This window comes from Nelumbo lutea, chromosome 8 (assembly GCF_056320005.1).
Source record: "Nelumbo lutea isolate HS-2025 chromosome 8, American lotus-T2T, whole genome shotgun sequence".
Taxonomy (NCBI): Eukaryota; Viridiplantae; Streptophyta; class Magnoliopsida; order Proteales; family Nelumbonaceae; genus Nelumbo; species Nelumbo lutea.
The window spans coordinates 14157686-14183695 of record NC_142691.1 but is presented as its reverse complement, the minus strand read 5'-3'; the positions used below and the strand labels follow the sequence as shown (position 1 = coordinate 14183695).

Below are 26010 nucleotides of genomic sequence, written 5' to 3'. Positions count from 1 at the left end.
ACAAAATCGTACAAAATGTTTATCTTATAAACGCCATCGATGCCAAATAACTTCTTAGGGTCCATTTAGAGTTTGTTTGGCATCGATGCCATTGCTCTAGAAAATGGTGACACATTAGTGCCACATTGAAAAAAACGGTGCTCCGGGAAGAAAAACGATTCTCTAAGCCACGCCTTGGAAATCAAGAAGGTGTGGTTTGCAGCAATGCCAAATTTGGCGTTTCTCATATTGCAACTCGTTGCTACCAATGAGGACGTGATGTGGACTTCTTATAATGGGTACTAGTACCAAACAAAATGTACTGTTGTTGCTCCAGGAAATGTCCTACCTCGCAATAATGTTTCCAAAAAAAAAAAAACATTGTTTTCTCTGAAAACGGTACTATATTTGCAGCATTGATACCAAACATATACTTGGTTCATGGGAATTGGGGTCTAGAATTAGAACCAAAATAGTCCCATTCTTAATGGAATTAGAGGTATCAACGGTATTCAAAAATCCGATAATATCCGAACTCGACTAATTATTTAATTATTATATATAATATATAAAATACTTTATATAATTCATATATATAATAATTAAGTTATATAAATAATTTATGTATTTATATAATTAATATCAATAAAATATTTAGTTTATATATTTATTAATTATCTAAAGTTATTCCCTCCCCCTACTATTCGAATAATGATTTGCATGATTCAAGATTAATACTTTGTCTTATTCGCATTCATTGACAGTGCAAACTTCGACGTGAATTGGCCCATGCAGGTCTCGAACCTGCGACCTCTGCGTTATTAGCACGACGCTCTAACCAACTGAGCAGGCTATTTGTTTAATTTTAGTTTCAAAGAAATTTTGTACTGAATGTTTCCTTTGTGCCCATGACGATGCCTTCGTTTTCTGTTTGTTACTTGTAAAAATGCTGTGAAGTTCAACCCCCATCTCCAATCTAACCAATTACCAGAAAAAACCTCCAATATGATTCTAACCATACAAATAAGACAAATCAGTCAAATCCTATGTGTGCCTGGGAAGAGCATTCAGCATTCTACAAAGTAACGTGACAAACTGAAACATAATACGTACACCTTCAACCCTCTGGATTTCATTTTCTCACGCTTGTCGCTTGAGAAGCAAAACAACCTCTCTCTCTCTCTCTCTCTCTCTCTCTCACACACACACACACAATGGCTTCTTCCAGGCAAAGGGCGACCAACATCTCCACAATCGCTTCTCGCGCCTTTTTCCTCCTCATCATCCTTCAGATCCCTCTCTTCAGGTGAGTCTTACTGCTAATCCACTAAAAATCATATAACCTAAGTTGCCTTAACGATGGATGAGCTTCATCTACGAGATCAAACCAAACCAGACTATGAAACTCAGCCTGTTCCAAGATCTGGGTCTCTCTTTTTCCTGAAATATTTCACACAGTATCTTATGAAAAATGAAACCTGTGGTTTTGAAACTTTGGGCGTCTTAAATGTTCTATAATCTGGAGCCCTCCTTGATTGTATCAGTGAAGCACCAATGGAAGCATTCCAATTATGGAATAAAACCAAACAAATGGTTCAAACCATTTTTCAGGATCTGGGTTTAAAACCTTCTTCTCCTTAATTTGCAATGTTCACCTCTACTGGTCTTATGCTTGCTTGTCCATGGCTTGCGATCCGGTAAGTAATAAAATAAAGCTTCTTCATGAATCTCTGATGCTGTGCTTCATCTGTATATATGTTGGGTTTGCATTATCTTAGAAAATTCCACCTACATTGGTCTCAGATTGATCCTAGAAGAGGCCAAATTCCGCCTGCATGAAAGATGAAGCTAGATTTTGTATCTTTTCTCTCCATGTAATAAATGCATCTCCTTTGACCTTGAAATGTCAATTTATAGTTGTCTTTAACTACGTCGAACAAATGGGCGAGACAATAGATTTGTTTTTCCATGTTTTCCATATCTTGAAGTTTAACTCAATGGGATTTCATGATTTTCCTTGTAGATAAGGTTGTTCTTCTTAAGCTTAAAAGCACAGACTAGATAACATTAGCTTCTAGGGCCTCCTTTCGCCTGGCTTACTCGATTGAAATGGAACAAATTTCTCTTTTTTGTTACATGAAAAAGTTTGAAGGGGAAATCAAACAGCTGGGTTCTGCTTGTTTGGAATATTAATGGAATCCAGTTTTCTGTTCGTTTCACAGGGTCCCATGTTTATCTGGGATGTGTACAACACCAATAGAGGTCACATGTTCTCAACTGATAGCAAGTGAGATTTTTCCTCTGGTGATGGTGAAGGCCCTTCTCTACCCTGGAGCAGTTGCAAATGGTCTCACCAAGAATATGACCATACCCAGCTGGGATGACCTATTAAACATCTATAACTTAACCAATGTCAAGGAAGCATCTGCAGCGACTGATCTCCAGCGCCTAGAGGTAATTGCTTCTCAACTGCTCTGTTCGCTTTTCTTAATTTCTTGAGCAACTACATGCGCTGCTCTATTTCTGATGAAGAGACTTGATCTATCAAAACAGACTGCCAAGGTATGCCAGAAGATTATAGCTTTGATTGCTGATTAAGAATCCGACTCAGAAAACCTTCTCCCATTTGAAACTTACCGTCATTTTAATAGCAGCCAAAATAGAGTTTTTACTAGCTGGCTGTCCAAAATAGTTGTTGCTTGCAATAATTCAAGCCAATCAAATTGCTGTTTTCCTTGCACAGGAGAATTTACACATCCATGCACATGCATCATATGTGCAGTTTGTCATTAAGACGGCCTTTACCTTAGAGTTCATATTTCTGATCCTGTTTCTGGTTATTTAATCTGTATTTTGGTTTCCTTCCAGGTTCTTGCAGGGAGCTACTTTTCTGTGGCAGGAGCACTTATGGGACTCCTGAAACCGGGAAGGATGAGCTTGTTTGGGACGCTTCTTGTCATTTGGGGTCTTATCAAGGAAGGGATACTTGGAAAACCTTTAAACACAGATCCTGCAACAGCCATTTATGCCTACCCAACCATATTAGTTGCATTGATCTGTGGCTTCTCATCTATTAAATATGATGTAAAGAAGATGATGAGGAGTAGCTCAGCACGACCCATTGCAAAACCCCTGCAAAGCTCTTCAAAGTCAAAGCTGAAATGAGATGTGGAAGTTAAAAAATTTTAATGTTTTTTCACTGTTCAACCAAATTCATTCATTACAAAAGAAGCCAGTTAGGAGTAGCACAGGATGACAACGACAACCTATTACAAAACCTATGCAAAGATTCTTAAAATCAAAACTGATGAGATGAGGGTATTACAAGATGTAATGGATTCATTCAAAAAAATTTCTTTTATTTAAATCTTCAGCTGTTTGGATATCAAACTTCTATCCTATTAAGATAATTCAGTTTGACATTTTTTCCCATATTCTTGGGCGGGAACAGAATTTCAGAATTGAAGACAAGCAAGATGTTTTCTTCTACCAAGTCTCTCAAAATTTGTATACCATTTCCTCCAAATATCCAAGCTCCTTGAGTAGGCCTGTGAACTGTACATAAAACAGATGAAGATGCACAATAAGAAAAATCTTTAAAACGTTTTATAAATTGAAAGGTAGATGTGGAAGTTGCTCTATCATACCTCGCCTTGTGAACGGTCCTTGGCCTTGTCTCCTGAGATGTGTTTCATCATTCCAGGGGGTCCACATACCTGGACAAGAACAAGGTTAACCATGTAACTAGGATTTAATTCTCAACAAGGTAAGGAGTCAGGACTCAGGATCAACACTCCTCTTTTTCCAAATATTATGGCAATATTTGATGCAAGTGGTTAAGCCTTAAAAGAACTACTGCAAAAAAAGGGGTTTCCCATTTCCCATACAATGGTAGAACTAGAAGGGTTCAAACCACTAAGGTAGCATGCCACATTTTCTTTTTTCTTTTTTTGGGGTAAAAGATGCTACAATTAGTTCAGGAGATTTTAGAATGGCTGCTACTAAACATCTTTTTTTGGTAAAGAGTGTAGTGTGTACTGAGATAAGCCTCTTGATAGCACGGATACCAATGTTCAAAGTATCAGTAGAATAGAAAACACAATTTTAAGATGCATATTGGGATACACTTGAGAAATGCACGGATTAAGTGGAATGGTTAGGACAGACAGGAAGAACCTTAAGAAACTCATAAATCCACAGATGCATCAATGCCACTAGATCTGAGGTTCAAATGACTAAAAATAAGGTACGAACACATAACAACTATATGTATTAATAGTTTATGTAAAGTTTGAACTATCAGCATATAGTTGGTAAACATTTGAAATGCTGGAAGAATTAAGATATGCATAGATACCTTTAAATTTCATTAATACTTGGAATATGTTGTTTATAATTTTAATATTTTTTTTTGTTTTTCTTTTTTCAATTATTATGTGAAGTTTGAACTATCAGCATATAGTTGGTAAACATTTGGAAATGGTTAATTTTTTTTTGTTTTTCCTTTCTCAATTATTATCTGGTTAATATGAAATGAGTATTGGTCACTCAGATACTGTTAGGTACACCCCGATACAGGTGAAATGGCACTGAAACTGGGCCATTCCACCCACGCTATGTGCCATTAACCTCAAAATCCAATATGTATCAGCCTATATTGGTTGTATCATATTGATACTCTAAACTTTGAGCAATACCATTAATTTGAAAATTTTGGATAAAGTCTTCATGTTTTGATGGGACAGAAAAGGAACAGAGGATGGAAATGGTAATATAGATTCCACATTTCCACAACTTAAAATTTTTGCAGTCCAGCTGTAGAAACATGCTGAATACAGAAAGAGTTCTTAGGTATGCTTATCTTTGTTTTTGTGGAAACCAGTATCCTTTTTCCAAATACAACCTTGGCACTGACTATATAAGCTGGTGAAAGGACGAACATCTTTAACTGATAATGAATCACAGTTGGAATATAAATAAGTGCTTGAGTTCCTTGTATCTTTGTAGTAGGATATAAAAAATGGAGATTATTGGTAAAGAAATTTTGGAGATTGCACTAAAAGGAAAACTTGACAGGGGATTGGGTGCTATAAACCTTCATTGTATTTGATTATCTTGATTACTTTCAGTAGGGGTTTGGCCAGTGCTACGTTACCACTGAAAAGTGAAAAATTAATCATGGGTACCACCAAGAAAATCTTCAGTGCTAGGGGAAGATCCAATTATGTTGAAATAAAATGGTGATTGGTCCAGGACGGAGACTGAAACACATGCATACGCATGCAGGAAAAATAAATAATATCGTTTATTGTTGAATTAGTGATTGGTTTTTGGACAAGGCAGACAATCTTCATTCCACACAGGTATGAATTTATAATAGAGATGATGAATTAGTGAAAACAGCAAGACTTGAAAAAATACACAGTTATCAAAGAACTTACAAGGATAAGTGTGTCATCACCAGGGCCAGGCAAGCCTTTCAGGATCATGTCTTTTGATATGTACCCTTTACCTCCTCTCCAGTTCTCAGATGGTTTATCTACAGTGTAAAATACCTGGTATGTTGACACAAGGTAAGCTTTGTTTTTTTTTCTTTGTTCAGCAGTAGTAATTAGGGGGAAAACAAACAAACAAGCAAACGCTTTCAGGACTTTGCCCTGCAAATAATCTCATCCAGAAACTTAAAAGTACCTTGAAATTTGGATGGCTTGTAGCAAGTATGTCAAGCTTCTTTTTGAGTAGTATGTCTTCTGGAGAGATGTTGGCATAAAGGAGTGATACCTGCAATAACAAAAGAAAACAACATCTAGAAGGCTGCAACTTGCACATCATACCAGATATTTTGAGTGCAAAAACTTGTAGAATGTTTGGAGGTAATAAAATAATTTCATTGTGGTATTCTTTGGGTCCATTTTAATATTCAGTAGGATATTGGAATCAGGTCATTTCAGATTTTATTGAAAACGAATCTGTACAGTTTCTTTAACCATCTGATGAATATATTTCAGGTGGTGGAAATGATGGTTCAAATTCCATGAAAAATCAGAATCAAGTGTTTCCATTCCACATGGTGCTCATGAGGAGTATCGATGAACAATTGGTATATAAATCCTGAAAGAATATAATAGATTATAAAGGTGAAATTAACAAAGTGGAAGGACTTTTTGATAATTAGATGTTACCTACAAATGCAAGGAAAATATCCAGCAGAAGTCCTGATACTCCAATAAAAAGAATGAGGTCTGTCCAGAAGACACATATGCACATGGATTTTTTCTTGAAAATGACATAGGTAACTAACAGATCTTAAGACGAATAGAATTAAGATTTAACTCAAAAAATGGAATATGGTTTTCTTTCTTTTTTTCTAAAGCTAGACAAGATAATTATTATATCAGAATGTGGTAAGCATATAGGACTGCTAACAATATGGCTGATACACTAGCGAAGCAAGGGGTAGGGAGACAACTACTCTTTTGGGCACAATTGTAATAAAAATAAGGAAATTAGGGGAGAGATAAGAGGTTTTAACTCTCTCTATATGAATTTCTTTAACCTGGTTGTACTTGTATATTTTTATCTCATTAATAAAATTCATGGTTATATTGATAAAAAATGCGGTAAGCTTATAAAACTAGGAAAGAGAATTCACTTTGTACGTTCATTTTTCATTTGGACCTTCCTTGGAAGGTTAACCCAAGTCATTTGCCCCTTCCAAGGTAAGACAAAAATTGTTGCCCATCCCCTCCAGCAAACATTAAAGCAGAGCAGAGAAAACAGCCTTACCTGAGTGTTGTCCTCAGGATTTTTCAGAATAGCCTCGACTACTTGCAGCATTGGTGTTAGGCCAGTGCCACCTGCAATCTAAGAAAAGAAGAGTTCTTACTACTCCATTATATTTAACACTCTTCAATTCAGTGCAGATAATCTATCATTTGTAAGTTTTTGTTTTATATCAATGTTTAATTTACATGCATACTTTGATGATAGCACTGAAAATGTTAGAATTAAATTTAATCAATTTCAAGGAACAAAAGCAAACATGTTGCAGCAAAGACATGGAGGAACATATCACACAAAAATTGAGTCATAGCCCCTTTGCTTGTAGTTTGCAGAAAAGAGGAAAGAAAACAAGACTAGATGAGAGAAAAAGAGAGGTCAGTAGCTATTCCTTTGTTTATTTATTTATTTATTTATTTTTTTTTTTTTTTTTGGGGGGGGGGGGGGGGATCTAACTAGCTTAAGTAACTTTGAAAGAAGTTTCACAGAAAAAAGAAATTAATACGAAAAACAAGGAAAAAATTTAGTGGACTAATGCTAGATCTCTACTAGATGAAAGAGAGAGGGACAAGTAACTAATCTTTTTTTTTCTGGGGGGGGGATCTAACTAGTTTAAGCAACTTTGAAAGAAGTTTCACACAAAAAAAGAAATTAATATAAAAAACAAGGAATATATTTAGTGGATTAATGATTCTGGAACTGGATGTATGTGCTGATACCATGGTCGGTGATGAAATGTTGAGGGGTACCGGAGAATCGAAAGAGATTTGCACAATTTACAACTTTAGCATCTTGAGGATCTGAGAATCGAACGAAGATGAGAAAGAGATTTGCAGTTGTTGGGTCAAAATCCTTTGAAATTGAACGAAGAAGTCTACACCGAGAAGATGAAGTTGCAGTAACAGAAAGAGGCAAGGGAGCTTGGACACGAATTGTCCTGTCTCAAGAGGACATTCTAAGGATGAAAACTTTCATTCAGGAGGCAGTGGAAAACAGGCGAAGGCTGTTAGCAGACTGTAAGAGAGTTAACAAAGGACGAATCCTTTACCTACAACTTAAAAAAAAAATTGTTATAGTCGGCTGTACAAGGGTAGTATAGTCTTTTATGTTTAGTTATATATGAATTGTTCAGCTGATGTGACTCTCACTTAAGTGAGGGCACAATGGTAATTCTTGTATACCTTAGAAGAATATAAATAAAAGAAGGGATTAGAAAAATTCTCTCTGGTTCGGCCGTGACCTTTTCTCCTTCTTCTTCTCCTTCTCTTTCTTCTCTCTCTTCTTCTTCTTTTCCTCTTCTCTTTCTTCTGATCTGAACTTATGCGAACATCTAATCTGAGTTTTATCAAAAATAAATGGGGGAGATTCATTTGTCTCAGTAGATGGGAAAAAGTAGACAAGGTAAGGAACATTTGTATCCCAGAAGAGCCAACAACTGGAGGTTGGAAATCTTTCATCTGGTTATTTGACTGCTTTTGTCCTTCCAAAGTGAACCCCCGTCTTGAAAATCTCTCGTCGGACCTCTTTCCCTCACTTGAAGCCAAAAGCAAGATAATCAAGACTGGGGGTTCTGCATTCCTGTCTATTGTCCATCAAGACAAACCTTTCGGAAACTGGAAACGGGCTTTTGTGTGTTCAAAGCCTCCCTCGCTAACTGGAAAGAAGTTAAGCTAGGGTTGTCTGTGAACCCACACTCAAAAATCTGCTGAAACTGCTCCCCTTTGAAAAAAAAAAAAAAAACAGAGCACTGGGTTTTGCCCCCACAGAAGATCTGGCGCTGTCCTGGACTAAGCTAAAATCAATCTTTGTCTTTGGCGATTGGGTTCAGATAGAATGGTGGTGGCCAAAGATAAACGCAATCCCAGAACAATTGAGTTTTAAAGGATGGTTGAAGCTACAATGCCTCCCCTTCCACCTATGGACGGAGAAAACCTTCTCCCTAATCGGAGATCTTTGCGGAGGCCTTGAAGAGATAGACCCCAGATTGTTGAACCTTTCTGAGTTAAGCTTTGCTAGAATCAAGGTGAAAAATCATGGCATCCATGCATTCCCTCAATCGATTCCCATTCTTGACAGAGAGGTTTGGTTCTACCTCTCAATGGAGGTCAAGAAGACGAACGAGCTACCTCCCTTTCCCACCGAGCTGACTCACTCTAATGGCACTCATCCACATGGCAAATCCCCCTTAGCAGCTCCGAAGTCTGATCGAACAGAGACTTGCGTAATGTTGAAGAAAAGCCAGTGGCGGGAGTCCGAGCAGCAACACAGGAGCTCTATTTCCCCATTAAGACTAAAGCTCTCAAAGAGTCTAAAAGAAGGAAGTCGGACAGTCCTGCCCCCCGCCCCCCCTAAAGAAACTTACACCCACTATCCGGTACAAGGGAAACGCATTCAGGGCTTCTACTCCTTCAGTGAGCTCTGGTTCTTCTTCCTCCAACGAAGAAGATGATTCAGAGGAAGACCTTAGTTCGTATGCAACAGATGCAGAACCAGATCCTCGAGAAACAGCCTTCAAAAGGGCAAAGGGACTGTTCGCAAGGAAAGATCCTTGGGGAAGTGTGGAGATACTCGAGCAGACACAACTAGTCAATCCAGAATATGGATCGACTTCAGACTCAGACACCCATGTTTGTAGACAAGGAAGACTTTCGCCAACCCCCTTTCATAGTCAGTGCCAAAATCCTCAGAAACACTTAGGGAGATCATCTGCCCCTCATTTTTCTGATTCTCCTAATCCTCATACTCATTTTCTCCCCATTGTCTCTCATTGTCTTTCTTCTCCATCTTGTTTTTCAGGTTCAAATGGAATGTCATCCCACCCAAAGCAGAATGTTCCACTTCAGACAGATGTGCCATCTAGCATTGGTAGGAAGGTGGTGGAGAATACAGGAGATATTAACATTGCTGGAGCTTTGGGAATTGAAAGAAAAGAGAAAGGAGAAGAGAAACGGAAAATAACTAAGAAAGAACAGATCAAATCGGGAAAGCATAAGGAGGAAAGCAGAAAAAGGGTCCCAAAAGAGAATTAAAAAGGCTCTAGTGGGGATTAATGGACAATTAAAGGGATTTCAGTAAGAGTGACTCAATGAAGGTCTTCAGCTGGAACTTCAGAGGTTTGGGAGGTCAGCTCAAAAGAAGTATAGTGAAAAAACTCTGAAAAGAGAAAACCCAGACATAATTATACTCCAAGAATCAAAAAAGGAAATAATTGATAGAAAACTTATGAAAGCCATTTGGGGAATAAGGGGAAGAAAATGGACTGCTGTTCCAGCAGTGGGTTCTGTAGGTGGAACCATCCTAGCTTGGAAGGAAGAAGAAATATCGGATCTGGAGATTGATAAAGGGGAATTCTTGACCTCGGTTTTGTTCACTAACATCAAAGATGGTTTTAGTTGGATTCTAACTGGAGTGTACGGCCCCAACTCCCCATCTGATAGAGAAAGATTTTGGGACGAACTGGACTCTCTGCATGAGGAAGATATCCCATGGTGTGTAGCAGGAGACTTCAACATCATCAGATTTAGTCAAGAACACTCCAATGGTAGAGTCCCGACCAGAAGTATGAGGAATTTTTCTAACTTCGTATCTAGACACAATCTGTGTGACTTCCCCCTTAATAATGGACTCTTCACTTGGTCAAACATGCAAGAAAATGCCATAAGCTGTAGACTGGACAGATTTCTACTCTCTCAGGAGTCAGGACTGGATGGAGAAATTCCCCAACCTGTTCCAAGAACTTCGCCCATGGTGCACTTCAGATCACTGGCCTATCCTGCTGAACACTGAAAGGATCATCAAAGGAAAGGCCCCATTCAGATTGGAAAAATTCTGGTTATCTCATAAAGACTTCAACAAGAAGGTTGCTGCTTGCTGGGAAGAGTGCAAAGTAGAGGGCTGGGCTGGATTCAGGTTGTTACAAAAATTAAAAGTCCTAAAGAGAAATCTCAAAGCTTGGAGAAGAGAGGAATTTAAAGCATCTGAAGAAGAGAAGAAAAAAATTCTCATGGAGTTAGAGGAGTTAGATAGCAGAGAACAAAATGGCACCCTAGATGAGCTAAGCAAAGGTAGAAGAGCTGATCGGAAGAGAAGAAATCTATTGGAGACAGAGATCGAAAGTGAGGTGGCCGAAAGGAGACAACAACTCCAGATTTTTCCACATTTATGCTTCGGGAAGGCGCAGAAAAACTTCATCTCTAAGCTGAAAGTGAACCAAAGGGAAGTGAGAGCCCCGAGGAAATTAAGGAATCCTTTCTCTCCTACTTCAAAGGCCTGTACTCCAAGGAAAGTAATAGCGAATTTACTTTGAATAGATGGGAAGGCTCGACTTTATCAGCTGACAAGAGAGCTTGGCTGGAAAGAAGCTTTGAAGAGGAAGAAGTTAAAGAGGTAGTCTTTAGTATGGATGGAGATAGGGCTCCTAGGCCGGACGGCTTCCCCATTTTTTTCTTCCAAAAGTGTTGGGAAATAGTAAAGTCAGATCTGATGGATTTTTTCAAGGACTTTCACTCTTCCGCCATTGTCAATAAAGGCCTAAACTCAATCTTTCTTTGTCTCATCCCAAAGAAAGCGGGAGTCTTGGAAGTTAAAGACTTCAGACCAATAAGCCTGATAGGGAGCACTTTGCTTTTGGCAAGAAGACTAAATTGCTTTTGTAAAAGAGAGACAAATTGTGGAAAGCATTCTAATCGCAAATGAGTGTATGGAAGACAGGAAAAATTCTGGGAATCTAGGGGTCCTTGTCAAACTAGATCAGGAAAAGGCTTACAATAAAGTGGATTGGGAGTGTATCTTAGATTGCTTGAAGATGAGAGGCTATGGCAAAAAATGGATCAGGTGGATCAAAGGATGTATTGGTTCTTCATGGTTTTCAATATTGATAAACGGTGAACCAAAAGGCTACTTCAAGGCTAGCAGGGGTCTCAGACAAGGTTGCCCACTCTCCCCTTTTCTATTCACTTTGGGGATGAACATATTCAATCATCTGTTTAATAAGGCTACTCTTCTTAATTTGGTGAAAGGTTTTGAAGTGGGAAGGGACAAGATTCATGTTTCGCATTTACAATTTGTTGATGACAATCTTGTTCCTGGATGCCTCCCTAGTTAACATCACAAACACCAAAAGGATAATTGAATGCTTCAAGCTCATCACTGGCTTAAGGGTTAACTTTTGCAAAAATAGTATAGTAGCTCTAAACTCAGTGAAAGAGGAGCTTCTAGAAAGCTTTAAATCCTTGTTGGGTTGCAAAGTGGAGAACCTTCCTATTTCCTATTTAGGTATGCCTCTAGGAGGGAATCCAAAATCTGTCAAACTTCTAGGGGCTAGTGGTAGAGAAATGTGAGAAGAAATTAGCATCTTGGAAGAAATGTCATCTTTCAAAAGGGGGTAGGCTTACCCTTTTAAAGGCCTCGTTAGAAAACTTGCCAGTCTACTTCCCTTCGGTCTTCCAATTCCCAAACAAGGTCAAAAATCAGATTGAGAAGCTCCAAAGGAACTTTCTTTGGGAAGGAGGTGGGGAGAAAAGAAGCCACTTAGTCAGTTGGGAACATGTTTGCAAGCCTAAAGAGGAAGGAGGCTTGGGAATTGGGTACTTAAGAAAAAAATTCCTCTTCTTAGGAAAATGGCTTTGGAGGTTCCCTAAAGAATCCAATGCTCTTTGGCAGAGCAAATACAGGTCAAACACAAGTGGGTGGGATAGAAATCTCCATTTGAACAGGATAAAGTCACCAAATCCTTGGAAAGGTATAATCTCCACTCACTCTTTTTTCTTTCCCTTTATAAGATATAAAGTGGGTAATGGATCTAAAATAAAATTCTGGAAAGACCTCTGGTGGGGAGAAACTACCCTTGCAGCCTCATTCCCCAGACTTTTTAACCAAGAAGCCACTGTCTCTTCTTGACTTCCAGACCAAACTGCTGAGAACACCCTAAACCATTGCCTTATAAGACCAAGAAGGGACCTGGAGATTTCTGAACTAATTGCCTTACTTCAGACCCTGAAAGAAGCCTACATCTCCCCCTCCTCCCCTAATACCCAAATCTGGACACCCCATCCTACTGGTGAATTTTCTTCTAAGTCTATGTTCAAGGTTCTGATAGCTGGCGAACAACTCCTTCCCCTTCAAGAAGATCTGGTGCAGCCATATCCCTTCAAGAGTCTGCTTCTTTGTATGGGAAGCTTGTCTTCAGAGACTAAACACTTGTGATCTCTTACAGAAGAAGTATTTGGGAAGACTGTCTATCTCTCCTTGTGTATGAATTTTATGTTTTAGTGATGGTGAATCAACAGATCACATCCTCTGCCACTGTAAATTCACCCAAAACATTTGGTTTCATTTTTTGAGAATGGCAGGATACAGATGGGTTATATCAGAGGACATTCTGGACTTCTTGCATCAGTGACAAGGGGTCAAGTTTATTGGCAATCCGTGCTACATGAGATATGTGGGGAGTTTGGGACGAGAGAAATAAACGCCTCTTTGACAATAAACTCAGCCCCTTGAAGAGTTAATTTCAGACATTTCTTACCTTTGCAACCTCTGGACTGTCAATTCAGATCTGTTCAAAGGACTCAGTCAATGACCTCAATAGAGATGCTCACCGCTCTCTGTTTCTCCCTCACCCTCATCAAATAACCTTGAGACAACCAGATTTTCTCAGTGATGGAGAGGTGACCCTAAACTTCGATGGAAGTGCTTTGGGAAATCCTGGCTTAGCTGGAATTGGAGGCATAGTGAGGGACGAAAGGGGTAACATATGCTGGACCTTCAGTGGTCCAATCGGACTGGCTGATTCCACAAAGGCTGAAGTGATGGCAGCTCTCACAGGAATCAGAATAATAAAAAATTTGGGAATCCAGAACTTAATCATTGCAGGTGACTCAGCAAATACCATAAAATGGTTAAGGGATAAGGAAAGGGGACCTTGGAGACTGAACCACTACTTGGCAGAGGCTTGGGACTCCTTGGACTTTGAATGCAAAATTAGCTTGGATTCCTAGGGAACTAAATCATATAGCAGATGACTTAGCAAAATGTGGCGTGTTTTTGGATCATTTGTATAGTGACAAGCTTCCTCCTCTGTAATCTTTTGGGGTTCTTCCCCTGTTTTGTACATCTTCTCATGTACCCTTTATTCCCTCAATGAAATCTGGTTAAATTCCTCTCAAAAAAACATCCTGCTTGATGATACTTCTGATAAAAATCAATTTAACATTCTAGTGTAATGCATGATACTCTACTCAAGGAATTTAAGCTCTATTCAGTGTAAGTCATGTTGCTATGATTGGAAACCATGATTTTACAAAGACTATTTGGAAATTAGAACCAGTTATGCTTCTATGAGACCCCATGTTTCTTGCAATGTAGTCAATGCACGATGTGATGCTTCGACTATTTGGCCTGCCCTGGTGATGCACAGGCAACAGAAAATAATGTTCAATAAATTCAGATAGTAATATAAAATCAAACGTCAATGAAAAATGGAAAAAATTGCATGAAGTAGAAAGCTAGAATAATATAATGGGTGGGTTAACTGATGAACGCTAGAAAACATTTTACCTGAAGCATAGAGTAAATTAAATACCAAAGCAATAGCAGAGAAACCTAATGTTCTAAGCCTAGGCAGTACAAGTAGTGCATATTTCCTGGTTTTTCATAATCACTTGCCTAATTAGAAATGCCACACAAAATTAAATACCAGATCTACCAAAGATAAACCTGACTTCAACCTCTGGCCTCTTTACCCCAATAAGATGATATGTGGGTTTAGGGTATTCGATTTCAATATGATGACAAATGAATTCATTTCAAGCTATTACATAACAACACAAGACTTGAAAGAAAAGCTAAAACAAATGAATTTAGTTCTGGATCTCCAGATGCCTTTCCCTTACCATGCCAACTTTTTTCTTCATATTTGGAGTGTATCTAAGCTTTTCAATTGGCCTGCAAGACAGAAAATCCAAATGATTATAAGGTAAAAGGCTGCAGCAGTTTAGAAACAATTAGACAGAAGGTATAAAGATGCAACCCTTTGACTTCCAGTACATCCCCTGGTTTTAAGCTTGCAAAATGCTGACTCATTTTTCCTTCAGGATAAACCTGCACCATTGCATAGAATAAGTTCAAGATTCTCATGAAAGGAATTGCTCTTTAAAGAAAGAAATCTATAACAGTTGTCGGTAAAACTTTGAAAAATAATTTTTTTATCAGTAACAAGATCAAATAGGATTTATTAATCAAAAGCAAAAAATACAAGCTGGAACACATAATGGAAATATCACTACATTGGAAACGCCCAATAAAAAATAAAAGCAGTAATTGGAAATGGTATACCTTGATCAGTAAATCAAAATATCCCTTAGAATCTGGATCTGATATTGGAGTATATCTAAACATGGATCATAAACAAGAAAATATCAGCAGTCTTTTATGTTTATGAAGACAAGAAAGTTAACAAGGAATCACATCAATAATGTAAGTGCATCATTTAACATCTTGAAACCAAGTCCATGCCAGAATTTATTTGTTGATGTTTAGTTCTTTCAGTTATGATCTTAAAAGGGGATATCTACAATAGGCTTTAATAGTGATGTTTGCCCTTCTTGACATATACAGTAAGTGCATCCAGGATCCTACTCTTCCTTCAATGTTACTTTTTATGGAGTAACTGAATAAATGTTTGGATAGACTTAGATAGGTGTAAATTGCATAATTGTCCTTTGGCTATTCTTCAAGCACATTTAGAATATTGTAGTCAATTTTACTTTTGCTAGAGGTGGGTCTAATGAAAAAAAAGGTGCATCTTTTACCATCTTTAGCTTGTTGAGATTGGCTCAACAATAGTGTGAACATAATGCATTACAAATCTCTAAATAAGAAAGTGGAGAAATTTTAGATTAAATCACCTGCTCACTGAACATGTATAAAAAATAAAGAATAAAAGAGCATATGCAGAGATCGAAACAAAAAGTGTTGGGCCACAAAAGTAAAATTTAACTCAAATTGTTGACCTAAAATAGAGAGATTAAGGTTGGATGATGTCTTGATTGCAAATTTTGGTGTTGGGCCAACCACTCAAAAGGAGAAACCCTCAAAATACTCACGATGAACTTTGAAAATGTCACCTTGGAGGTAATGTGTGATACAAAGGTGATTGGTGTTAGACAGTTTATGCCCTTAGCTCCAATCAGACTGATGTACATAAAGATTTATTTGTACATGAATAAAGTACATTATTGTTTCATGTTGATATTGGTATGTTTTCTGTGTATTACCCCTTAAACTGGACACTTATGAGACTCGTGTTAGTTTAGAATGTTCTCCGCCGTTAGACTTGGAGAGTTTATCCTGACAAGGCTAACACTAGTGTGCTGCCAAACAGTTGGAGCAGGTTGTCTCAGCTATTAGGTTAGACCCCAAGCACAAGCAGTGTGTGTTTGGAAGAAACACTGAACCCGGACCGATTTCTAATTATGTCTTGGACCTTAGAGATAGATGGACAAAAGTGGAAATTTATACATAACCCTAGACTTGATTATGGTACTGCACTAAGTGTTGGACTAGGGTGTTTTTGATGTGACAATCAATGAGATCCATCAAGGGTCAAATACCTGGGCATGTTGGAGCAGTTTGGGAAATCACTTGAGCAGGTGATCATAGTTATAGAATCGGCCCCTTTGTCGGACAAGGTGAATATCAGGGTTTACACTCTCTCTAATGGAAACCTAAACTGCCAACAATGGATTTCAAATGTATTTGAAATCTGGTTTTGCAAAATGTATTTATACATTATAATACTATTTTATGAAAAATATTTGCAAAAGGTTTTAATCCCAGGATCCATCTGAGCAAAGAGTGTGGCACTGCACCTTGCAGCCAGAGGATAGGTCCTTCCCTGTCGAGCAGTGTTCTGATCATTATGGGCCGAGAGATTAAGTGTAAGAGACCATTACAGGGCTGATTACCTGATGGGCTTCATAGGGTGGCTGAATCCAATGATCATTTAGGTGTAAATGTTGGGCCCAGATTGAGTCTATGTTGATTGGCTCAAGGGTTCACTACTCTGAATAGTGAATTCGGCATAGCCTCTTTTAGAAGTGGGGTCGGACCCTTATGGACTTGAGTGAGACCTTTGTGGGGTCCCATGGCCCACACCATACAATGTCAGGCCTAAAGTGGCCATGCAACACCTAGGGTCATGAGCCTTTGAAGAAAATGGACCAAAGGCCTAATATTAATAAGATTAATTTAAGCTATCACATTGGATCAAATATGGGTTTGGTATTAGGTATGGAGCACTTATCCTCTCAAGAGGATAATATTTAATTGTTAAAAGAGTCCAAATCCAATTCAGGTCTGGATAATCTCCTAATTAGAATAGGAGTGTGCTCCATTAAGAGATAAAAGGAGAAGATGGCAAACAAGACTAGACTACCTCTCTCTCTTGTTCTCTCTTCTTTTCTTTTGTCTCCCAAGAAACCCTAGAATGACCTAGGCTTTCAAGAACTGATTTAGATTAGTTTTCTTCTTTGTTTTTGCAAGAAAAACATGAAAGAATAGCAGGCTCAATTACCCTACTCAATCCAAGCAAGTTGCATAACAGATTTGCTGAAATCAAGTGTTGCTGAATCAGTTCTCTATACACTGCACCATCTTCAGTTGGAGGCCGGTTTTAGGACTAATATTGGGTGTGAACTACCGCCTTGGGAGTTGTGATTTGTGGTCTCTATATCATATATAATCTCCCTTCTCCTTGGTTTCAAATATGGTCCGGTTCAATGCAAGAACGATCCCAAAATTTTAAATTTCAAATTTACTAGGAAATCGGTTCCCGAAAAGGTTAGAAATTTTTTTTGAAATTTCAGCCAGCCATCCATCTGATGGATTCTAACTCTACTCCAACAAGTGGTTCTGATCCAAGTGGGATTACAGATTCAACAAATGGAAACAAAACTATCTAAGAAGAAATTTACCCCTCCAGTTGTAGAAGAAAATTGTCTTGAATGATTGGTCAAACTTCCTTGGAGTTCAGGCCCAAAAGGCTTGCTTGCCTCATTGACAACACTAGAAAAAAATTGAAAATCTTAATTTCCCATTTGACCACATGCCAAAGCAGAACAACTATGGTCATTAGACCTGTTCATGGGCTGGTTAGCCCAATGGCCCGGCCCGTTATAAGTTGGGCTTGGTCATAATTTTAGGTCTGCGGGCTCGGGCTCGGGCCTAAAGCACTGGGCCCGACCTTTTTCGGGCCAGGCTCGGGATTTCTCAAAAAAGCCCGGCTTGAGCCCGAGCCCGACATGATACTATATATTAAATAATAAAAAACATATTTTATTTAATAAAAATATATATATGCAATATTTTTTCTTTGTTCTTCTTCTCTTTTTTTTCAAGTAATAGTGAGATGTTTATTATTTTTGAGTTTTGAAGGTTTTTAATATAAATAAAACATTTTTATTGAATAAAAAAAGAAAAAAAAAATTGTTTTCAAATTTCTGGCCAGGCTTGAGCTCGGGCTCAAGACCTAGGCCTGATGGTCGGGCCAGGCTCGAGCTTGGGGCTGAATGTATTCTGTTGATACATAGGCATAGCCCGACCTGAACCCACCCCGGCCTGACCCATGAACAGGTCTAGTGGTCATCTGTTATTCTACTAGACTGTTCAGACAGTTGTTATATTGGAACTACTTGTCTAGCTTGTCATGTGTACCCTTATTTTTTGTTAAGTTTATGTTAATGTGAAAATTATGCAATTATCTTATCAAGATGGCATTTCAAAACTAAACTCATGAAATGCTCCATGTATTCTATGATCTCTCAATCAAATCTATCAACAATATAAAAAAAAAAAAGTTTCATATTTCTCACTAATTATATTTGCCACTTAATTCTGGCTACTTTTTTTTTCTCTGTGTTAGGTTTTGGTTATAATTTCATTTGATGTTTTTTGGGCAAGAATTTCATTAATATTTGATAATAAAAATAAATGATGTCTTCATTAATTATATTTGCCACTTAATTCTGGCTACTTTTTTTTCTCTGTGTTAGGTTTTAGTTATAATTTCATTTTATGTTTTTTGGGCAAGAATTTCATTTAATATTTGATAATAAAAAGAAATAATGTCTTCATTTTTATTTGCAACAAGTCATTTAGAGGCCTTTTGGGTGATAATTTTCTTCCTTGATAGGGAAAATGCTTGTAAAAGTTAGCATCTCCACTATCAATTGTTAAAAACTCACTAGTAATTCCAAACACTGACTCTATGGTTCTGGGCACATGCTATCAAATTTTCAGTTTAGGCATAATGTGGAAAATGAAAAACAAAGTCTCAAACTAATGAATTAGCAATTCCTAACTTCCAAGATATCATCTGAAGGTGAGAGACATTTGTTTGCAAGGATTGCTTATGTCCAGATATCATGTTTTAGTTTTAACAAATGTTAACATCTTTAGATTCTCATGGGGAGAAGAGAAACTGAGTAAAACTCATTTTAGATTAATAGACAGACACAACCCATCAGGTTTCTAAAGTTAATACATACAAATTAAGCTCATCATAATTTTCATAACAAGGATAACCCCAATTGGTAAGTAGAAGGCATCAAAACTAACAAAATTAAAGAGCATTACCCAATCTTGGTCCCAGCTATATGGGCTCTTGGGAGGGGTAGACTGGATACAAACATAACCTTCAGCATTTTTTGGCACAAAGTGGCCATTCTATCAAAATTAACCCAACAGATAACCATAATGCAATAATGACCAAAAAGACCTAAAAAAATTAGACAAAAGCAAATGATTTTGTCTGCACAACAAGGTGAAGTAATAAATTAGACAAAAGCGAAACCAAATCTGCACAACAAGGAGCTGTGCATCAACTAAAATGAATACCTTGTATGCATAGATACACAAAGAGCTCCAGCATTACATATAAGATCTATTCCTGAAACGATGGGTTCTTCATTTATTTAAATATAATCTTTTTTTATTGGTAATACCTAAATACAATCTTAGACATGCGCTATTGGTAATATGAATCAGTAGAAGAAAGTAATCAAAATTTTACATCACCATAATAAATGAAGAAATATTTAAATCATCGTAAAGCAGGACAGCTAGGAAATAGCAATTCTTCATATATTAGGTGTGGCTAGTGTTTATCATGATAATGACAAAGATGGGTTCTGAAAACAATGTGGTGTCAATAAAGTACATTATGATTGGAACAGAAAGACTTACGGGCGAATCACATATTTTGTTTTGCCTTCAGAATCTTTTCCAAGTGGGGCCCTGTAAATCACAAGAATATTTAAAATTGATAACTATAACCAAAATCATTATAAGAAATCCTATCAGACAGACTCTTGCTTCAGAAGATAAAAAACTTTTGAATGAATAAACTACAGGACGCATTAAACTCCTTCAAATAGAAGGGGGAAATATGATATGATGTAAATAATACCTTGTAATAATGCATGATGCAACATCTAGACCCAACTTGGCAGTGGGATCAAATGAAAACCTGCAATATTGAAAGAACAGTAATTATCAAAAAAAAAAAAAAAAAGAAAGAACAACAACACCCAGCTAAATGCAACAGAGAAGATTAAGAGGAAGTCATCCAAGCATTGACATATTAAATTAGACTAAATTTGACGATAAATAAGTTCTGCGATTCATGCAAACAAGTTTCCTAACACCTATGTACCAAAAAAGATGAAAAAACTTTCTTCAATAGAAATTGCAAAGAAAAAGAAAGGGCAACAAATAAAACCTGAATAACTTTGTATTGTGGCTGACTGTTGCAGTTTCTTGCAGCTTAAATTCAATCCATTTATCTGGATTGAGTGCTGAAGAATGAAATAAATGCATCAGTTAGGAGTCTATTACCAAGGGTGACAAAGCATATATAACAGCACAGGCAAGACTTTCAGCTTCATGTAACTAATCACTATAAAATACAACTCCTGGCCTAGCAATGAAAGAAGGGTCAGGATTTGTTCTTTTTTTTTCCATGAGAAGCTGATGTCCTCTTTTAGTCTTTTGTTAAAGAAAGAAGATTTCAACTCATCTAAATTGTTTATTACATTATCTTGTAAGAATATTTATATATTAGAAAGGAGACATATTTGCAATAGAAAAGGTTAGGCTTGAGAGAAAAGAAATCTGACCTACTTTAAGACCAACTGCTTCATTGATATGATCTAGCTGAACCTGTAATTAAAAGAATACTACATCATTCAATATCTTATCAAATGGTAGAAAAGAATGAGTTAGGTACATAATACAGGATCTGTAATAGCACCCCCATCGGGCAAGTCTCCCTTTCCTTACACTACAATCCCCTATTACAATGTGCCCTAATACAGCTGTTCCCTATTTACCCCTTGCCTGGCCATGGTAACAGCCAAGGCATTTTCTGACCCATAAGTCCACTGGAAGCTTGCTCCCAATTCTGTTTCTAGAACTCTTAATTCTTTCAAGTAGTCCCAATATCTCCAAGATCCTTGTTTGTTGTATTTCAGCTGAGTAATCACCACCTTTGAATCTCCCTCCACAATAAATTTCCTTACATTTAGAGATCTTGCCAATCTTAGGCCTTGTAAGATGGCTAACAGTTCAGCCCTAGTAGAGTTCCCATATCCTATGGGAACTAAGTACATTGCCAAAATTCAAATTAACAGCCTAAACGATATAAAAACTAATTTTAAAAGACTGTAGAGGGATACAACTCAATACTTGTTGAGCAACAAGGATGCTATCGGTTGGAAATAGCAATTAAAAACAGAAGATCAACAAAGATCAACCTTATTCTTTGATAACATGTGGAAGAACATATAGCCAGAAGAGTTCATTTAACAACTGGGATTTTTTCCATTGGTTGTCTAAATCAATAAGTGATAATAATTTTGGAAAGAATACTCACCTATATTCCTCATCCTAAACAATATCGAAAGAAAATTCTTATAAGCTACAAACTTTGATCCTAATTGAATATTGAAACAAACCTAACAAAATCAATATTCTTTGATTGCACTCAATGTCTAATACTCTAATTTATTTATTATTATCTTTTGTTTCCTTATCAGAAATTTCTATTAATCCATGTACCTACCAAACCACAGCATGTGGAACCAGAATAAAGAGAAAGACATATATAATAAACTATAATTAATCCATCAATCCTAATAAACATTTTTGGTCTTTTTCTCTTTATAGAATACATGAACCTGGGGTTGCAAAAAGGAAAAAAAAAAAGAGCCAGAAAGAACCAATGGAGAGGAAACAGGAACTGACATGGTTTGGTAATATGCCTACATTTAGGGGTGCTCACGGTTTGGTTAACCCAGCCGTGGGGCTTTTTTTTGGAACCAAACCGGTACCACTTGTTTTTGGAAAACCAAAAACCTGAACCAATTGGTTAACTGATTGATTGGTTCAGTTTTTGACCGGTTTGGTTCTTCAGTTTTTCTTTTTTTTGGAGTTTTTTATATATGTTATAAATAATATATAATTATATAATATAAGTACTAAAGTATATGTAATATATCAATATTATAAATAATAGATTATATGTTATATATTATATATATTATATATATTATAAATATATATATTGCATATATATTTATATTACTGGTTGGTTCGGCTAACTACCAGTTTTTCATATTGGTTAACCGAAACCAAACCAGTAGCTTTGATTTTTCCAAAACCGAACAGATCAGTTTGGTAACCAGATTTTTTGGTTCGGTTTCGTCAGTTCATTTTGGTTTTTGATGATCACCCCTACCTACATTCATGAGCAAGTATGACCAGAATTCCACATTAAGATTTTCTGAAAGCAAATTAAAGAACCTCCCAAAGATGTGCTTTCGGCCAAAAAATCATATAGATGATCCAAATCTCAGTCCTAAATTTACCAAGTAAGCTAGTTTCCAGCCAAGGTCCAGGATAAAATTTGAAAGTTGAAACACATGAATAGCATCTTTTGAGGGAAGATGTTATCCTACCGAAATGAAGATAGCAATCCAAAGTCTAAACTAACCAATTCCTCTACCTCGTCTGTCATCATTTCCAATAAAACTCAAAGAGAATTAGCAATTTGGCAACGCAGACCAATTATTTATTAAATAACTAACAGTACATGGGCAAATATAACTAGAATGCTAAACCAGTTCTATTGAAGATTTTGTATTCACACACAAAAAAAAAAAAAAAAAACAAGAGCAGAAAAATAAATGTATAAAAGCTCTAAGAGAAGAGGGGTAACCATTGCTCCTGATCCTGAAGCCCAAATACCACTTCTCAATAACCAATTCCAAAACAAATAACTTAAGAATCTAGACTATGTAGATCACAGCAGCTTTTATGTTCAGGCTTCCTTAGCAACTGTTTCTTAGAAAATCCAAGTAAGCTTAACCCCAGAAACCTTTTCCATTGTATTCAAAGATTATAAAACAGACACTTAAATAAAACTAGCATCATCTAGCAAAACAAACAAGTATATATAAAACTAGCATTACGAACAATCCAGATGACTGTCTGCGAATAGAAATGAGGCTCCCAGAAAATTCCACTTTACGATCAAATCTTATCAAATCCATCGATCCAAACTCCATTTTATTCACAAGTTGCGGCAAGTTCCCATAGAATCCAAATGCAACAAAAAACATCCAGTAATCGCATACTTGTCAAACTAAAACGAACAGGTGCAGTAGTCCTTTGAAGAATCATATTACTTGATTCTCAAACTTCGACCAACCAATATCCCCAACATCTATAATTACATTTTCATTTCCTCGAGATGGGTGATCTTCACCTACTCATCTCCAATTCAAGCGATCATATTACCCTAGTATTCCCAAACCCAGATTAAAAATACCAACTTCTGAAGTACCCAAATAACATGATTCCAGTCAAATTTAAGTGCAGCCCATAGTTGGAACAGATTCAAGTAAGCCAAAAGAAAACGAACAGCAGGAAAATTACCACATTCGGCGAAGAAAAGTAGTAGTAATAAGAAATTCCACCAGAAACAGCAGCGATTGCTCCATAGGGAATCCGAAAACCACCAAATTTGGATTTAGGTTGATTTTTGAAGGCATTGGCGAATGCCAGAGGAGCAGCTTTCGCAAGTCTCCTGAAAAACTGAGCCATTTAGAACGAGAACAAGATCAATAGAACAAGGGAGAGCAGGGCTTTTGAGTTTTGATTCCTGAATTTCTCCAGTTGGTTGAGTCGTTTTAGTAGGAACTGGGATGACTTGAGAGTGAGAGATTCTTGGACTCGATATCGAACTGAAGCTGAAATGATCAACGCGTGATGCACGTGATGTAGAAGATAACAAAAGTAGTCTCGATATCGAACGGAAGCTGCGAAGAACCGTTGATTTCGAATTTTTTGTTCTCGGATTTAGAAACGCGTGTATGAAAAAATATACATATGGAGGAAGTGATGCTATGGGTGCTCACGGTCGAACCGAAACAATCGGTTAACTGGTTTGGTTGATCGGTTTTCAGTTTTTCGGTCGGTTTAGTTAGTTGGAGGTTTTTTCCCAATTTCACCGAGTCCGGATTTGCACCTCACAGTCTCATCCAACCGTTTACTAATAACATCTTCTGTACTTTGTGTTGTTATTTGTGGGAAGATATTTTCAATGCACGGTGAGATGGGCTATGAGGTCGGTGTGAGGTACGCTCAGTGATGAGCATATCCTGATTCAATTGAACTGAAACTGAACCGATCAATTTGATAACTTTGGTTAACTTTGGTTCAGATTTACATGAGCCCTTTGGCCGGAAAAAACTTGGGCTGTTCAGAAAAATTATAAAAAAATAAAATAAAAATCCAGGCTCTTTGAGAGGAATTGGGATTTGCTCCTCATAGAGCACATCTCACACTGACCTCAAAGTTACATCCCACCCTATATTGGGAACATCTCCCCATGAATCATAAATCTAAGTTCAGGAGATGTTTCCAATGTGTGGCCAATACATGTTGTGAGGTTAGTGAAAGGCGCACTCTACGAGGAGCAGATCCAGACTCGTTTGAGAGCTTCTCAAAGATGACACATTAACAACAATCAACATCAAAATATAGGACCCATGTAGGACCAACAAGCCAACCAAAAGGAGATCAGATTGGTGCCCCACATGGAATCCAAATCTCCTACCCACAGTACACTACAAATGTACATTGGGAACATCTCCCCATGAATGGTAACATGTAAATACAAAAGATATTCCCAATATATAGCTATAATGTCCGGTGGATAGGTGATCTAAGCTCCCCCACATGAGATGTATATGTGGGGCATTTGTGGGGGAGATCACATTGGTGTTGTGTGAGATGTGCATGTAGGGCGTTTATGAGGGAGATCACATTGACACCCACAACACATCTAAAATGTGCATTAGGAATATCTCCAAATGACAAGTATGGGACATGTTCCCAATGCACGCTCAGATGTGCATGTGGGGCGTAGATGTGAATTCTTTGTCAGGCACCCTCTGTGGGGCGCCAATTTGATCTCCACACTAGAACACATGTGGGATCCATGATTTGTAATATGAATAATTGGACTGTGACTTGTGAGAAGTCCAAGATAATGTGATACAATAAGTGTTTTCAACCCGCCATTGACCCGACTGGTTGAACCGTTCAACCATCACCCCACTAAGATTTTGGGTCTAATTCAATCAAAACCCATAAGGCAGTCAAAAACCATCAACTTGGTCAAGAATCGTTTGCCCCAAACAGTTCAACCATTGACCCGTTCGACCCGGTCATCAGGTCGCAGGTTGCACACTCAATGCATGCGAACTTTTCGGATGCCATAACTTTGCACTCCAATGTTTCAATTCGGGTGATCTTTTTTTTTTATTTTGGATAACTTTTCAAGATCTATGCGTCCCAAGGCGCCCCACTATTTTCATGAAAAAAAAACTTTTTGGCCTCAAATTGCAATTTTTACTAGTTGAATTAAAAAAAAAAACATAAATTAAATATAAAATACATATAACATATCTAAAACATAATTATGCATTATTTGTTGATAAAATATATATTTATACACAAATATCTATACTCTATATATAAAAGTGTGAATGGAGTGTGAAACTTTTTTTGGACTACAATTACTCTCCATTTCTTTGTTTGATAAAGGGTATAAAAATCATTTTACTATAGTTTTAATGTTAGCTATAATGGGTACTATAATGGTCATATTCGTGTATTTAATCCATCTCT

General features: G+C 37.3%; 2 protein-coding genes across 2 annotated transcripts; one reads left to right on the top strand and one right to left on the bottom strand.

The window, feature by feature from the left end:
• The first annotated feature begins 1026 nt into the window (after positions 1-1026).
• On the top strand, positions 1027-3366 carry LOC148842879 (uncharacterized). Its single transcript, XM_088956762.1, has 3 exons — positions 1027-1285; positions 2202-2433; positions 2848-3366. The coding sequence occupies exons 1-3, from the start codon at positions 1194-1196 to the stop codon at positions 3142-3144; spliced, it is 621 nt and encodes a 206-aa protein (XP_088812888.1). The 5' UTR covers positions 1027-1193; the 3' UTR covers positions 3145-3366.
• On the bottom strand, positions 3155-24170 carry LOC148842878 (FAD/NAD(P)-binding oxidoreductase). Its single transcript, XM_088956761.1, has 13 exons — positions 23752-24170; positions 20934-20976; positions 20537-20612; positions 20225-20284; positions 20002-20052; positions 15094-15148; positions 14789-14859; positions 14652-14703; positions 6766-6843; positions 5671-5760; positions 5421-5534; positions 3627-3695; positions 3155-3534 (listed from the first exon to the last, which is right to left on the bottom strand). The coding sequence occupies exons 1-13, from the start codon at positions 23917-23919 to the stop codon at positions 3478-3480; spliced, it is 984 nt and encodes a 327-aa protein (XP_088812887.1). The 5' UTR covers positions 23920-24170; the 3' UTR covers positions 3155-3477.
• Positions 24171-26010: the final 1840 nt, after the last annotated feature.

Excerpts from the sequence above, each read along its gene's own strand:
- LOC148842879 (XM_088956762.1), top strand. The coding sequence starts at position 1,194 with ATGGCTTCTTCCAGGCAAAGGGCGACCAACATCTCCACAATCGCTTCT. Across the intron at positions 1,286-2,201 it reads CTTCAGATCCCTCTCTTCAG|GGTCCCATGTTTATCTGGGA; the intron begins GTGAGTCTTACT and ends TTCGTTTCACAG. Across the intron at positions 2,434-2,847 it reads CTGATCTCCAGCGCCTAGAG|GTTCTTGCAGGGAGCTACTT; the intron begins GTAATTGCTTCT and ends GTTTCCTTCCAG.
- LOC148842878 (XM_088956761.1), bottom strand. The coding sequence starts at position 23,919 with ATGGCTCAGTTTTTCAGGAGACTTGCGAAAGCTGCTCCTCTGGCATTC. Across the intron at positions 14,860-15,093 it reads ATTTTGATTTACTGATCAAG|GTTTATCCTGAAGGAAAAAT; the intron begins GTATACCATTTC and ends GCAATGGTGCAG. Across the intron at positions 5,535-5,670 it reads CAAGCCATCCAAATTTCAAG|GTATTTTACACTGTAGATAA; the intron begins GTACTTTTAAGT and ends TCAACATACCAG.